General features: G+C 39.4%; 1 protein-coding gene and 1 long non-coding RNA gene across 2 annotated transcripts; one reads left to right on the plus strand and one right to left on the minus strand.

Annotated features, from left to right (window-relative positions):
• Positions 1-8,024: 8,024 nt before the first annotated feature.
• On the plus strand, positions 8,025-13,749 carry POLA3 (DNA primase POLA3). Its single transcript, XM_078586118.1, has 17 exons — positions 8,025-8,182; positions 8,298-8,465; positions 9,124-9,174; positions 9,266-9,441; positions 9,533-9,604; positions 10,108-10,219; positions 10,313-10,397; positions 10,487-10,538; positions 10,633-10,694; positions 11,410-11,525; positions 11,610-11,734; positions 11,836-11,898; positions 11,974-12,031; positions 13,034-13,107; positions 13,185-13,230; positions 13,303-13,382; positions 13,467-13,749. Exons 2-17 carry the CDS (start codon positions 8,342-8,344, stop codon positions 13,527-13,529), a joined length of 1,359 nt encoding a protein of 452 aa, XP_078442244.1. The 5' UTR covers positions 8,025-8,182; positions 8,298-8,341; the 3' UTR covers positions 13,530-13,749.
• Positions 11,157-13,025, minus strand: LOC144711964 (uncharacterized). Its single transcript, XR_013583698.1, has 2 exons — positions 12,203-13,025; positions 11,157-12,133 (listed from the first exon to the last, which is right to left on the minus strand). It is a non-coding gene; the product is annotated as an uncharacterized LOC144711964 (long non-coding RNA).
• Positions 13,750-13,798: the final 49 nt, after the last annotated feature.

Below are 13,798 nucleotides of genomic sequence, written 5' to 3' on the forward strand. Positions count from 1 at the left end.
GATTTGATAATATTTTTTAAATGATATTTAAATTACATTATTCATCTTCCAGTCACGAAAATCAATTTATTTAAATATCAATCAAGGCCATAGAACCCGAGCAATACAAAGGCGAGGTAATGTGCTTAATAGAGGCAAATAGTGTGAAGGTGTAAATTGGGAGACATACTCGTTAAAGGCGAGGGGAATATAAGATATACATGAGCCAGCGATAGGAAGACAATGTAGGGGTGGTTCCTTTGTCAGAACTACGGTGATTTGAAGGCAACTCTATGAGACAAATTGCTCAAATGATGAAATCTGATATTTATCAAAAAGATGTATCATATCTCATCGTTGTCCAATGAAGGGGCACTTTATAGCATTCCATGTGAATCTTTTGGAAAAAAATATTCAAACCAAAATATCTAAAAATAAATTAAAGTGTGTGATATACGTGTTATTCTGTTCCATTGTGCCGGATGTTCCATTACACAAGTCATTCATTCACATTAGCCGTTCTATTGCACCATTAGTTCCCCCATCAAATATCTTTCTCATGGATTTGAGAAAAATGGGATTTCAGGTTAATTGCTTTATTGTTAGTTTGTGCCTGTTGTAGAAGGGAACAATACTCTAAGTGCTACGATTGAATAAAGGGAAGTATATATCTAAGAAAAAACAAAATGGCAGTGTTTGACTGACACATTAAAATTCAGGCATAGTTGATAAGCTCAACATTAGAGGCTTAATTTTTCATTTTTTTTAAGATTATTCAATAAAAACATAAAACATGTACTCACGTAGTAAGGCTTAGCCAGTGAGGAGTAATGATCATCGCCACGTGGAACGGTGCTTGAGGATTGAATATTCTTAATATAGTGATTGTTGAGATGAGATGAGATGCGTACTTATTACAAAATTGAGTGACGAGAAAATGTGAGCTGAGGTAATGATATTAAACTAAGGATAATAGTTAGTAGAAAGTGTTAATTATGATTTCAGAGTATCGAGTGAATGCGAGAATGAAATGATCATAACACGAAGAATAACGGGAGTGAGATACAGATCAAGTCGAATATAGTAAATGATGAGTAAGTTTACTATAAGACAACGTCGTGTGGTAAGGTGGGATTTAGAAAACATACGGAGGTGATGTGACGGTGAGATGTGAAAGTGAAATAAATCTAAGCCGACGATGATGTCAAGAAAGAAGAACGTTAGGCGAAGACGCTTACAATAGATCCTTACATTTCTCTAGGATCATGGTGATTTGCGAGTGCAGTAAGATTCCCCTCTTTATGTTGCTTCTTGCTTCACACGAAGGGCACAAAGAACACACGATGGATATCAAAAACTCACTAAACTATAAATCAGCCACATACGTAGGTAGCATGTTTAAAGATGAATTTGATAGTGATCAGCACCTCTATTTATATATCACAAGTTATGGATGGAAAGAGGGCGTGAAAACAAAGCATTCATGAAACATCAACTCAATCGGACCTCTGGATTATCAGATATCAAGCTTTGAAGTTTGACCAATTATAGTAGTTCATTTGTTCTCTCTTCTCATCATTGGCGTTGACACTTACTCTTTGTTTGTTTTCGGTTAAGTACTCCAATTTTAAGCTATTAATCATTGATGTGATTGCCTCGTATTCTAAGATTGCACATTTCAAGGAAAAGATAAATAAATGAAATTCATTTTAGCATTGCATGACGTGGCACTGCGTTGCCTTATTTTTATGATCGTTACTCATTCTCACATATTTTTTACTTCATAAACACTTCAAAGGATGACTTATTTTATTTAGGTATGAAATGAGTGATGGAAATATATGTGGCCAGGAAGCCAATCACACATTCCACATCTCGTTTCATGTTCATTAATAGAACATATTCATTATAGTGCATGTGTGATGCTTATAATGAAGTTCATGAATACATGATAGGACTTAGTGAATTATGACAAGATCATAGTACAAAGATCACTAGTCTTTAAGCATGTGTTCTAAATATTCATATTTAAAGGATACGCAAGAAGGACATCGAAGTATCCTGATAGAATAACACTATCTAGCCTCACGCATATGATGAGTATGTCCATTCCCGTAGCCATTAGTGTGGAGACACCAAGGATAGATAGCGGATGCTATTTAGTGGAAATAGTTTATTGAATTGATCCGTACAAATCCATATATAGTATTATACTGAATTGTCAATCAGGTTGATTCACATCACGGTTGTGCAAGCGGTCCTTAGACGTGAGACACCGAAGATGTCGTGTGGATAAACGGTTGTACTTTGACTATGGCCAACAAGTCTCTAATCACGAGATTCTAAACGTTCTTAGTTTTGGTGCATCAAGAAGTTCACGAAGACAATTGAGTAATCAAGATGGGATCGTTCACCCTCGGTATAAGAGGTGACAACTCAAGGAAGACGAATTTGAGAAGAGTTCTCTAATGATTGTCGAATGCATCAGTACTAACTCGGATGACCAATCAGGGCTTGCCATTTGACCATACACTAAATCCTCCAAGGAGCGTCATGTGGATGAGGGACTTTACATACATGGTAAACGATGAAGAATAGGTTCCACGAGTGAGTCAATACACACTCCTTTGTATCTTTTAGATCACGAGGTGTAGCTTGGCACCCCATGTGTTGAAGACTCAACCTATCGATTGGGTTAAATAGTTACAACATTAATTAATCTATACGATGATATATATAATTATTTTGGAAGGCCTATAAAGGTTGTTGGGTGTTTGAGTCGTTAACTAGTCAGATACTTATCCCTCAGGAAAAAGGAATAAGGCTCATATGAGAGGATCCTAAGCCCCCCCCCCCCCTAGATGGAGAGCCCACACCTGGGCCCAAACACGTCAACCTAAATACGCTAACACATGGGTCCTTTTACATAGGTCCAACACACAAACAAATACTTTGGCCCACATACACGGCCTACAATGAAAAGAAACCATAAAAGCACGAACGTGGATAATGTCAACCTTTCGGGGCCCGTTGACTGGCCCGAATATGCGAAGGCCGTGTGTCTCCTTCAGCCCACGCTCCATGTGCTAGCTGAGACCGGTCTTCGGTGCTAGATGGTCTCCAAAAGGTAGAGAGGAGGAGAGGAAGAGAGGGAGAGAGGGTGAAAGAGAGGGGGAGAGAGATGGAGAGGGAGAGCGGGTGAGAGAGAGAGGAGAGGGAGAGGGGGTGACAGAGAGGGAGAGTGGGTAAGAGAGAGAGTGAGAGGGGGAGATAGGGATAGAAAATGAAAGGGAGAGAGGGAGAGTGGGAGAGACGGAGAGAGGGAGGAAGGGAGGGAGAGAGAACGAGAGGGAGAGGGAGACCTGAACTGAGGGGGATAGAGAGAGGGAGAGAGGAGGGAGAGAGAGACTGAGAAAGAGAGAGGGGGAGAGAACGAGCAGGAGAGAGAGCGCAATAACTAGCAGAAGAGATGGAGGGAGGACGAAAGAGAGAGAGAGATGGAAAGAAAATGAGAGGGAGAGAGCGAGAGGGGGGGGAGAGTGCGAGAGGGCGAGAAGAGGGAGGGAGGGAGAGCAAACAAGAGGGAGAGTGAGACCGAAACAGAGGAAGAGAGAGAGGGTTGGAGAGAGAGAGAGAACAGGAAAGAGAGAGGGGAGAGAACAACCAAGAGAGAGGGAGAGAGAACGTCCAGAAGAGAGGGAGAGCGAACGAGCAAGAGAGAGGGATAAAGAGAGAGAGAGGGAGAGATAAGGAGAGGGAGAGAGAACGAGAGGGAAAGAGGAAGAGAGTGAGAGAGGGAGAGAGAGAGAGAGAGAGAGGGTAAGAGGAAGAGAGTGAGAGAGGGAGAGAGAGAGGGGGAGCGAGAACGAGAGGGTAAGAGGAAGAGAGTGAGAGAGGGCAAGAGGAAGAGAGCGAGAGTGGGAAAGAGGGTGAGAGCGAGGGCTGGTCTTCGGTTTGGTTGGATGTGTGAACTGGACCAAGGCTGGAAGGTTCGGTCAGCCCTAAAAAGGCTTACCGACGGTCCGATTTGGTTTGGTTTGACCAAACTTTGGTCAGACTACGTCCTTCCCTATTGAGGCATGTCATTCAGGTCAGAAACATGAAAATATTCCATTATTATTACTTGACGCATCGCACATATCTGCGTGCCGCATCAGAGTCTTTTCTATTTTTTAATAAATTGCAGAGGTACATGCGTGTGCCACTCACCTCTTTTTTTCTATTGGTCCACATCACTCCTGCGAATGAAAAGAAAATTAATGTGAGATAATGATTGTCACATTATGCCATCGTGATTTGCGATGACATAATTGTGCCCTTTCGCAATGATGAATGCAGATAATCATTGTGGAAACTCGTAGTTGACACCATTCAACGAATTGAATGGCGACATGTGGCAGGCATAGGGAATCACAATTTCGGTCTCAGTATAAGTTTTTGGCCAAGACCTATACCTATGCCTAAACTTCGGTACAGTCTCAGTTCGGTCCGAGTTCGGTTTCAGTCCTATATGTTTGGTCACATGCCTCTGAAAAAAAGTCATATTGGAAGCTCAAAAGTCGAAGTCAAAATTTAGGTGAAAATACTAATTAAAAGCGTTAAATAAACAACTGTATTACAAAGAGATTCCATTTTTCCATGGATTCCTTAAAGAATCAAAGGCAAAACTGTATGTGTGCACATTTTTATATATTTACATTTTCATAGATTTACATAGTCATATATTTATATAAATATATATATTACATCTCCATATTTATATAATTTAATATTTAGGTATTTACACAATTACATATCTAGATGTTTATATTTTTGTGTAGTTATGTATTTGCATATTAACATCTTCGTGTCCTTTGTGTATTTTTGTATTTATATTATTCGTGTATTTGTATATTTATTTTAATATCGTATTTATGTTATTTTCATATATCTATATTATATATATATTATTCATGTCTTTTTGTGATTTACGTATTTATGTATTTTCACACATGTTATTTGTGTACATATCTTATTTTTCATATTTATGTATTTTTTAAAAGAAATGTATTTTTTGCTTATTTCATAGTTTAGTTAAATTAATCTCTGCAAATTTGAGTAGCGCAGCTGGCTTAAGCCACTAGGGTAAGCGGTGTTTGACTCTGTTTCAAATCCCACTACCAACACATTAGTAAATATTTTTATCCAAACAATATTCAGTCCGGTTTTCGGTTTGGTTTTCTTGTAAAAACGAACCTGGTACTGAACCCTAAGCAGGCACATATTAAAGCCGAAGAAATAGACTATAAATCATTATAAAATAAATACCACGTCATAAAAAATACAATAAATGTATAGTTTGACTAATAAAATATATCTCTTTGAATATATGTAATAACAATAATATATTCTTTGTCAAAAAATCAAATTCTTTAAGGATGCAATCAGAAAATTATTTAAAATAATTTTTTATCGGTAAATCTGATTAAATATGTTCAATCATATGGCAGTTGATAACACGCATTTATATTATTTTTAATGCATGAAAAGTGTAACTTTCCCATAATTAACCTCATATTTTACGTGCTATTGTTCACCTGACGCAAATAACAATATCTCATATTTGGATGATTATGTTTTGACTATGACTAATGCTTCTTTAATAATGAGATAATAATGGGATTTAGGTCAATAAAGTACGAAGTACACAATGTTGATTGAGTGGTCAAGACAATATCATCCGGCCTTAATATAAATAGAGATTGACTAAATGAAGATAACGTAGTTAACTCATTGATATGATGCAAGGAAACTGAAGAGTGTGCTCTCCAATGTTCTCCACTACATATTAGTACTAACTGAAAGGCAGATAAGGGTTTTACCATAAACAATGGCTTGAGTCATTCGGGAGTCTCACAAGGACAGAGGATTATACATATACACTAATTGATGACTATAAAGGTTCCGTGAGATAGTCCATTTGATACTATGCATCCTCCAGAGAGGGAGGTATAGCTTGGTACCCCACGAGCGGGAAACTTAACCTATCGATTGGGTTGAATGTATCCTTAATTAAATAATCTATATATTTTTATGACTAATTATTAAAGTTTGTCAATAAATATTATTGAGCCTTTGAAGTTTTTAACTAAAATGATACATAGTTGATATAAATCACTAAAGAGATTTTATGGACAAATTTCAAGTAAAGTATAAATAGAGAGGGCAACCATTTTAGGCACCCAGACGAACCAGAGATGAGCCTCCTCCACCACACCCCCTCCAACCCTTCCTTCTCATTTTCTTCGTTTAAAAAAGAAGAGCATCTTCATGGTGAAAAGATCTACGGGGGCTTCAATAACAATTGGAGAAGAAGAAGTGGAGATCCAATGGCGCCTGGGTATTGTGGTTACATCTAAAGGCTCGACCCATGAATGATTTCAAAACACTCTCTATGGGAGCAAGTCAAGGGTGGAAAATGTTCTTCAAAATCTACGTAGAGTTTGATTTGTTTTAGATATTTGTTTGTAATCTGTTTCATTTTTTTCTGATTAGAAAAAAAATATTTTATATATTTGAATCAAGCCCTAGACCCAAACACGTTGCCATCTCACCATCAATCCAGGATCCTGCCTCCTCGTGCCTCCATCCATCCATGATCATACCTCCTCATGCCCATTTATTTATCTTCTTATATTATTACCATCACTTCCTTCTCTGTCCCACTAGTTCTTATAATATCATTCATATCACTATCTCCTATTTATTAAATTAATAAGTGATGTTATTAATAATTATCATATTCTTGCCTCGTGTTTCCCTCGTCTCTCTATCTTCTATTTTATACATAACCCTCTCATATTGTTAATTACTGTTTAAATAATAGTAAACCATTAATTACCATTTCCACTATAGATAATGCACATTGATCACTAGCTAGACTCATTTACGCAAGTACATATTTACATCTATTCTTGATTAAAATCAAAAGCATTTGTTTGGGAGGTCATTACACACGAATACTTCTATCTAAACACAACTCCCAAGCCCTAGAGTTTCAAAAGCACAATGAATGTTCCTCGGAGATCCTATGACCTAGAATTATAATCCTAATAGAATATAATGCATTATTTTATGTTCAAATGCACTCTGGGGTGGGGGAAGGACATTGACGTGTGATTTCCCTTTTATTCATTTACAAACCTTGGATATCAATACAATTTTTAGCACTTCTATAATATCCAAGAGGGGAAAAACTTATTTAGCTCAAATAAAAATCCAGCGGTTAGAGATAAATTTTGATTTTGCATATAAATTCAATATTCCAATCCCGTATTAGATAAATTCGGCTGATTGTCTCTATTGCATAACTATTTATCAGTTAATTTTTTTAACCTCGTTTAAACTATGTTTCTAGTTTTTCCTACCATCTCTAATTGAATAATCTAAGTTTATCATCCAAAAAGCAGTTGGAAGCCAAGGAAGTCATTTTCTTGAAGCAAGTCATGAAATTAAAAATCAAGCATGTTAATTGGTAAAAAACTTTCATCTCTCACTCGCAATATGATCCATCAATCTCAAATAATAGGATTTGAAACGTCGGTTGGTTCCACCACCACTAAAAACAGACATCTATCTATATACTTCTAAGATCATCGAGAAACAGTCTTGCACACTAATTTTCTTCGTAAACCTTATTCTTCTGTTTGTAAACTCGCGCCTTGTCCCTGTTCCTTTTTAAGTAATCAAGAACTCCTAACGTGTCAATACAAAGACCTTCGAACAAGGGTTTGGTCAATAGAGAATACAGTACCCTGACCGCTTTCTAACAGATTAATTATTTTAATAATATTTAACTTTCACTCAAGAAAAAAAAGATTAAAATTGACCCAAGTTTTCTCTGATCATACTCACCTGTTCTTAAATAGTACAAATATTAGTATATGAGGTTTAGAAGTAGGCCCACCATAGTTTTAAAGGCCCAGACAGCCCAAATGATCATGGAGGTATATCCAGCGAATCTTGACCGTTGGATCGTGGAGTTTGATGACACGATTTGCCGCCAAATTTGCTCGTTTTTCCCTCCATTCTTCGACTGTCCAGTTCCCGCTGTCTGGGGATCGACAGATCGCGTGTTCAATCGGCTTTTAGAGACGATTCTCGGTTTGATTTGATCAGCTGTCATCAAATATTTCCGTTTTATTTGATTAAACGGAGATTAGAGGTGCGCACTTCAGATTTTGTTTCATTTTCCGTTGATTATCTGTGCTATACCCTAATTCCGTGTCCATTTCTACCCTGCGTTGATGTGTTTCGTTGTTTTCGGATGCTCGTTTCAGGATTTGAATCCCCCCCGGATCAAGTAATTTGTGGCGCTGTGAAAATGACGCGGGAGGATGATCAAAATGGAACTTCTGAAATGGACGTAGACGACTGCTCTCCCGTGCCGAGAAATCTCCTCGCGTCAGTTAAAGGGTTTCATCCTGATTATCTCAAGGTTTTCTACGGTAATATTCTCTCTGTTACTGTTTCTGTTCGCGATTCGGGAAAGTTTATTAGCTTTTGTCTGGTATGGTAAAAATTTATAAGCTTCATATCGATCATTATTTTTAAAATTTGGGGGAATTCAATCACCCATCACAAGCTGGACGACAATCTCAAGTAATTTGGCATCTCACCTCCTCACCATCTATCCGCAGTTGTTAACTTATGTTTGGCATTGATTAACTTATGAATTATAACTCGAACCATGTTTAAATACTCACCCCCTCGCCACATGTATACCTGCAATCCCCCAGGAATTTCCCCGGAGGGACTTTCATTCTAGCCGAAAGCATGAGCTTGGCTTTTTTTTTTCAAAAGTACCTTCGTAAATTATCGATCTGTCATGTTTGAAAGAGAATATCTGCAACAATTTACGTCACGCAAGCATCATCATTGCGATGATCAAATGATTCTTCAAGCTCTGAAGATACAAAAATTTAGTCATGCGTTTTTATTATTCCGTGGTTCGCGTTTCATAATTTCATAAGCCCTATATTCTAAACACTCAAAAATTTGCAAATTTTTACCATGATGATTGTTTCATGGATTTCATTGCGTCATTAATTTTTTTCAATTGGTTCTGGGATTTCTTTGACCTGATTTTGCGTACTCATTTCATAGGAAAGCTTTTTCCGTTCGGTGACATCTTCAAGTGGATGTCATATGGAAACGGTAACCTTTCTCTACACATTTTTCATTTCATTTTGACTTTATATATATATATATTTGTTATTTTTACCTGGTTCTCATCTTTTATTTTCAGATGGGAAGCATCCCGCGTGTGATCAGTCGTTCTTCGGTCGAAGAGAATTCTCCTTCTCCTTAAGTAATGATGTATACGTGCGCTTCCAGTCCTTCAGCAATGAGACAGAGATGGAGAATGCGATCAAGGAGAAATGTCCTTTCAAGATTGATCTTGGTGCTGTTTACAGTGTCGACGTATGCCCCATCCTATATTTTTCTCATTTTGCTTTTCATTTTCTTCCCAAATAAATATTTAACTCTATCTGTCAAAACTCATATTCAACAGCCTTCAAGACGTCAAGCGTACTCTGGCAACAATGTTTTTGTGCCTGTGGAACGGGAGCTTGTTTTTGATATTGTAAGTTTACAAGTTTGCTCCACCACAAGTAGGGTGGCAGATGATGACGAATTGGCCATTGTCATTGTCATCAATTTCCATCATCGCCACCCTACCTCAATCAAGATGATGAATGGTCGAGTGAAGATGACAAATTTATCATCATGTCTTGGGTCCGACTTTGAAGCCGGAATACTAGATCATGATGATGATGATTAGTCATCGTCCACTAGTCGTCTTCATCATAAATGTCATTCATGCTTGGGCTCATCTGGATGGATATGGTGAGGATGATGATGATTCACCAACGTCATCATCTTTAACTTGCCATTGTTGACTCCGAACCGTACATTTGTTCAGATATCTTCCATTATCTCAATCCATCCTGACATGCATTCATGGATACATGCGAAAATGCATAGTATGCTCTCATAAACTGTTATATTATTTATGCCGTGCATCCATCCATCATATATGCCTTGTATGCATACATATTTTCAGGGGACTTCGGAAATTTAATGCAGGATATATCTGATTACGATGATGTTCGTTATTGCTGCTCTGGGGCCGATGTTTGCTCAGACTGCTGGCCTCTGATGACTGCAGCTATCAGAGTGATAGACACTGCTCTGAGGGGTTTGACTTCCATTTCTTAAAAAAATTGAATACTTTTGTTGGTATTAATTTATCTACTTCTTGAGAAAAATAAATTGAAAATTTCTGGCGCAGATGATTTTGGTTTCAATCACATCCTCTGGGTATTTAGCGGCCGCCGTGGTGTGCACTGCTGGGTCTGTGATGCTAGAGCTAGAAGGTCCCAGATTAACAAGATCTAAAACTAAAATTTAGCTCCACTGTAATCGAGATAATTGATTTCTGTTTGAAATTTATCTTGATTTTTAGGCTCACTGACGAGCAGAGATCAGCGGTGGCTGAGTATTTGCGCGTCTACAAGGTGAGAAATTAATCCTTTTGCATTATTTAGTTAAAAGAATTAGATCTTTAATCCTTATTTTCAATCCTTTCTCTTCTTCACCGGTTCATCCCAGGCCAACGAAAATGGGCTGAAGAAAGTATCTTTTGTTGGCCACGCTCTGCATCCTTTTCTAGTGTAAGTTCAGTTTCTCCTGGTGAACTAATAGAACACTCCATATCCTTCCATCCATCCCAGACAAATGTTCAGATAAATTTCCAGCATCTTTCTTTCTCCAATATCTATCCTTTCATTCATACATGTATCCATATATATATTTTTGATCAATATGTATCCATATATTCCTACGTCAGTTCAGGTAAGTTTCCAATATCTCACTGTCTGTCCGTCCGTTCATATATTCCCGCATATGCTCTGCTAAAGTTCAATTTATCTCATTTTCTCCATCCATCCTTACATGCCTATATACACGAATGCGTACATATTAGGAAAGAAAATACAATTTCTCATTAAATTTATTATTATCTATTCCACACTTAAAATCCAATTTATCGGACGAATCAAATTAGAGGATTATTTCATTCAGCAAATTATTTTTCTCAGACTTTCATTTATTCAATTGCCAAGGGCTCCTACAAATTGAAAAATAAAACTGGTCGCATCTGTTGTCCACATAAACTGGCAGTATCTTTCACATACATCAACACATCAGATCTGCATGGCATATATACATATATGCATGCTATACATAAAAATGTTCTGATAACCTTCGTGTATCTTTCATCCATCCATCCATCCATCCATATATTATATATTTATCTCTTTTTTCATAAGAATTGTATATTTCTCTCTGTCAGTGGTACTATCTACCTGTTTATTTACATTTCTGTAGACGGTCATACGAGGATGTCCTCAAAGACTTCTTCGAGAAGGAACTGCTGCCTGCTCAGAGCCTACTGGAAGATGAATCACGATACGAGAAGATTCTTGAGCTCATCCCTGATGACTGTGGGCAATGATAAACACACAAACCTAAAATACGAAAATATGAAATTTTCTTAAACGAAATAATGACAAAATTATTCCTTGCAGCAACCAAATCCGAGATACGAAACAGGTGGAATTCCTCCAACCGGCGTTCCACCGTCTCCAAGGAGGACGTCAACCTTGGCCGATGGGAGCAGCTCAAGCACACACTGCAAGCCACTAAGCACAAGGTATGCAATCCACCTGTTCCTCAGATTTCCAAAAATATTTTTATTTTTCTTGGCCCAATAAGCTGATCAATTATTAATGGGCTCTCCTCTTGGCCGAAAAGGGCCTCCGCCGCTGCGTCGAAGAGATCGTCTTCTCCTACACGTACCCGAGGCTGGATATCGAGGTACGCGGCTCTCCCCTCTTTTGTCTATCCTCTCCATCTCTTATCCCCTCATTTCATTTCATCTCTCTCCCACAGGTCTCCAAACGCATGAACCATCTTCTCAAGGCCCCTTTCTGTGTACATCCTAAGACAGGTCAGCCTCCTGAACTTAGACTTAGCATTGGACGAATGACGGATCGTCATCCGTTTCGTCCCAATCTGTCATCCGTCATCGTCTATGCCGGTGGACTGATAACTGGAGAACGTCACATCCGTCATCAGTCTTCGGTCACCGTTCAGGATGACATATGACTGTGATACGAACCTGGATCTAGGCTAGTATCGGAAGGACGGTAGAGGACGAGAGAAGGTAGAAATTCCCGGAGAGGAGGCCGAGCAGGGGGTAGAGATCGGCCGAGGACGAGCCGCTTGAAGACGCGGTGAAGTAGAGATGATCACGAAGACGGGGATCGTTGAGGGAGAGAGGGAGGACAGACCTAGATGTGGAGAGGGGAGACAATAGTACTTCTTCGCTGTTTTCCTAAAGGAAGGGCATCCCTATTTAAAGGAAATACAGAAATCACTAAATGACTAATATGCCCCTGTGAGCTAACATGACTAAACTACCCCCTAGGATCCTATCAGACTGATGACCTAAAATAGGAGAGAGGAAAAGAGAGAATTGGGATAGGTAGAGAGAGAGGGGGATTGATAGAAAGAGAGGGATAGAGAGATCAGGTGAGAGAGAGGATGAGCTGTTGATTTAGTCCCAATCCGCCATCCATCGTCGTCCACGCCGGTCGACGGACGGCTCCCGTCATTAGCCTTCAGTCATCTGTCCAAGATGACGGAAATGACGGATGGATAACGGAGAGGGAACGAGGGAGTGGTGGAGAGAGATCAAGATAGGGAGAGGATGAGGTATAGATTTAGAGAAGGGAAGAGAGAGAGAGAGAGGTGGTCACGAGATGGGGGGGATACCTGCGGCGGTAACGGCGACAATGGCCGAATGACGGAACAGGAGCGAGAGGGAGTCATTTCCGTCGTGGAATGGTGATGATGACGAAATGTGGACTGATGAACGGACAACGATGCATTCGTCAGCTGTCCTCTATCCCAGTGTGAAATTACTAAAATACCCCTATATCGTCGTCAGGTCACGTGTGCGTGCCCATTGACCCGGCTCGCTGCGACAATTTTGTCCCCGGGAAGGTGCCCAAGGTCTCAGAGGTAATTACACGGTCAAACCAGCTCCCCCTTCTGCGTTGACCAATTTTTGATATTTCCTGAGCTTGGGCAATGCGCAGCTGCTGGAGGAGCTGAACCACGTGGACGGTGGCCACGTCACCCACGGTGAGTCAGCCTGCTGAATAAAAAAATAAAAAATAAAAACGTAAAAATGACGTCATTCCCTGCTGACGACAGACTGGGAGAGGACCTCTCTGGGGGGACACGTCAGTTTTTTCCGGTCGTCCTTCCTCCAGCCTCTGCTCAAATCCTGCAAGGTCCGCTCTTCCCCACATTTATTCTCATTTATTCTATTATTAAATGAGCTTTCTGAATTATTTAGTCATTTTTAATGAAATCAGGAGGAATTAGAAGCCGCGTACAGCGCCAAGATCCGCCACACCAAGGACACTCTTGGCTGGTGACGTGTACTTTTTGGCCCGATCCGGTCCGGTCCGGACCGGGTCAGACCGGGTCGGGCCGGACAGATTGTCTAATGAAGTATACTTGGTCGGTAGTGGTATTTTCGTAAATAAGTTGGTTACTGATGCGAATTTCCGGTTTTGCCCTCGAATCTGAGCTATTTAAACAGCCCCTCCCCTACTTGTAGACCTGCTATTATTATTTTATTTTCCTATTGTGGCCGATCGCTGTCTGCAGGTTCAGAGCTTCTTCTAGAAGCGGAGCTTCCATC

Source organism: Wolffia australiana, chromosome 1 (genome assembly GCF_029677425.1).
Source record: "Wolffia australiana isolate 7733 chromosome 1, ASM2967742v1".
Lineage (NCBI taxonomy): Eukaryota > Viridiplantae > Streptophyta > Magnoliopsida > Alismatales > Araceae > Wolffia > Wolffia australiana.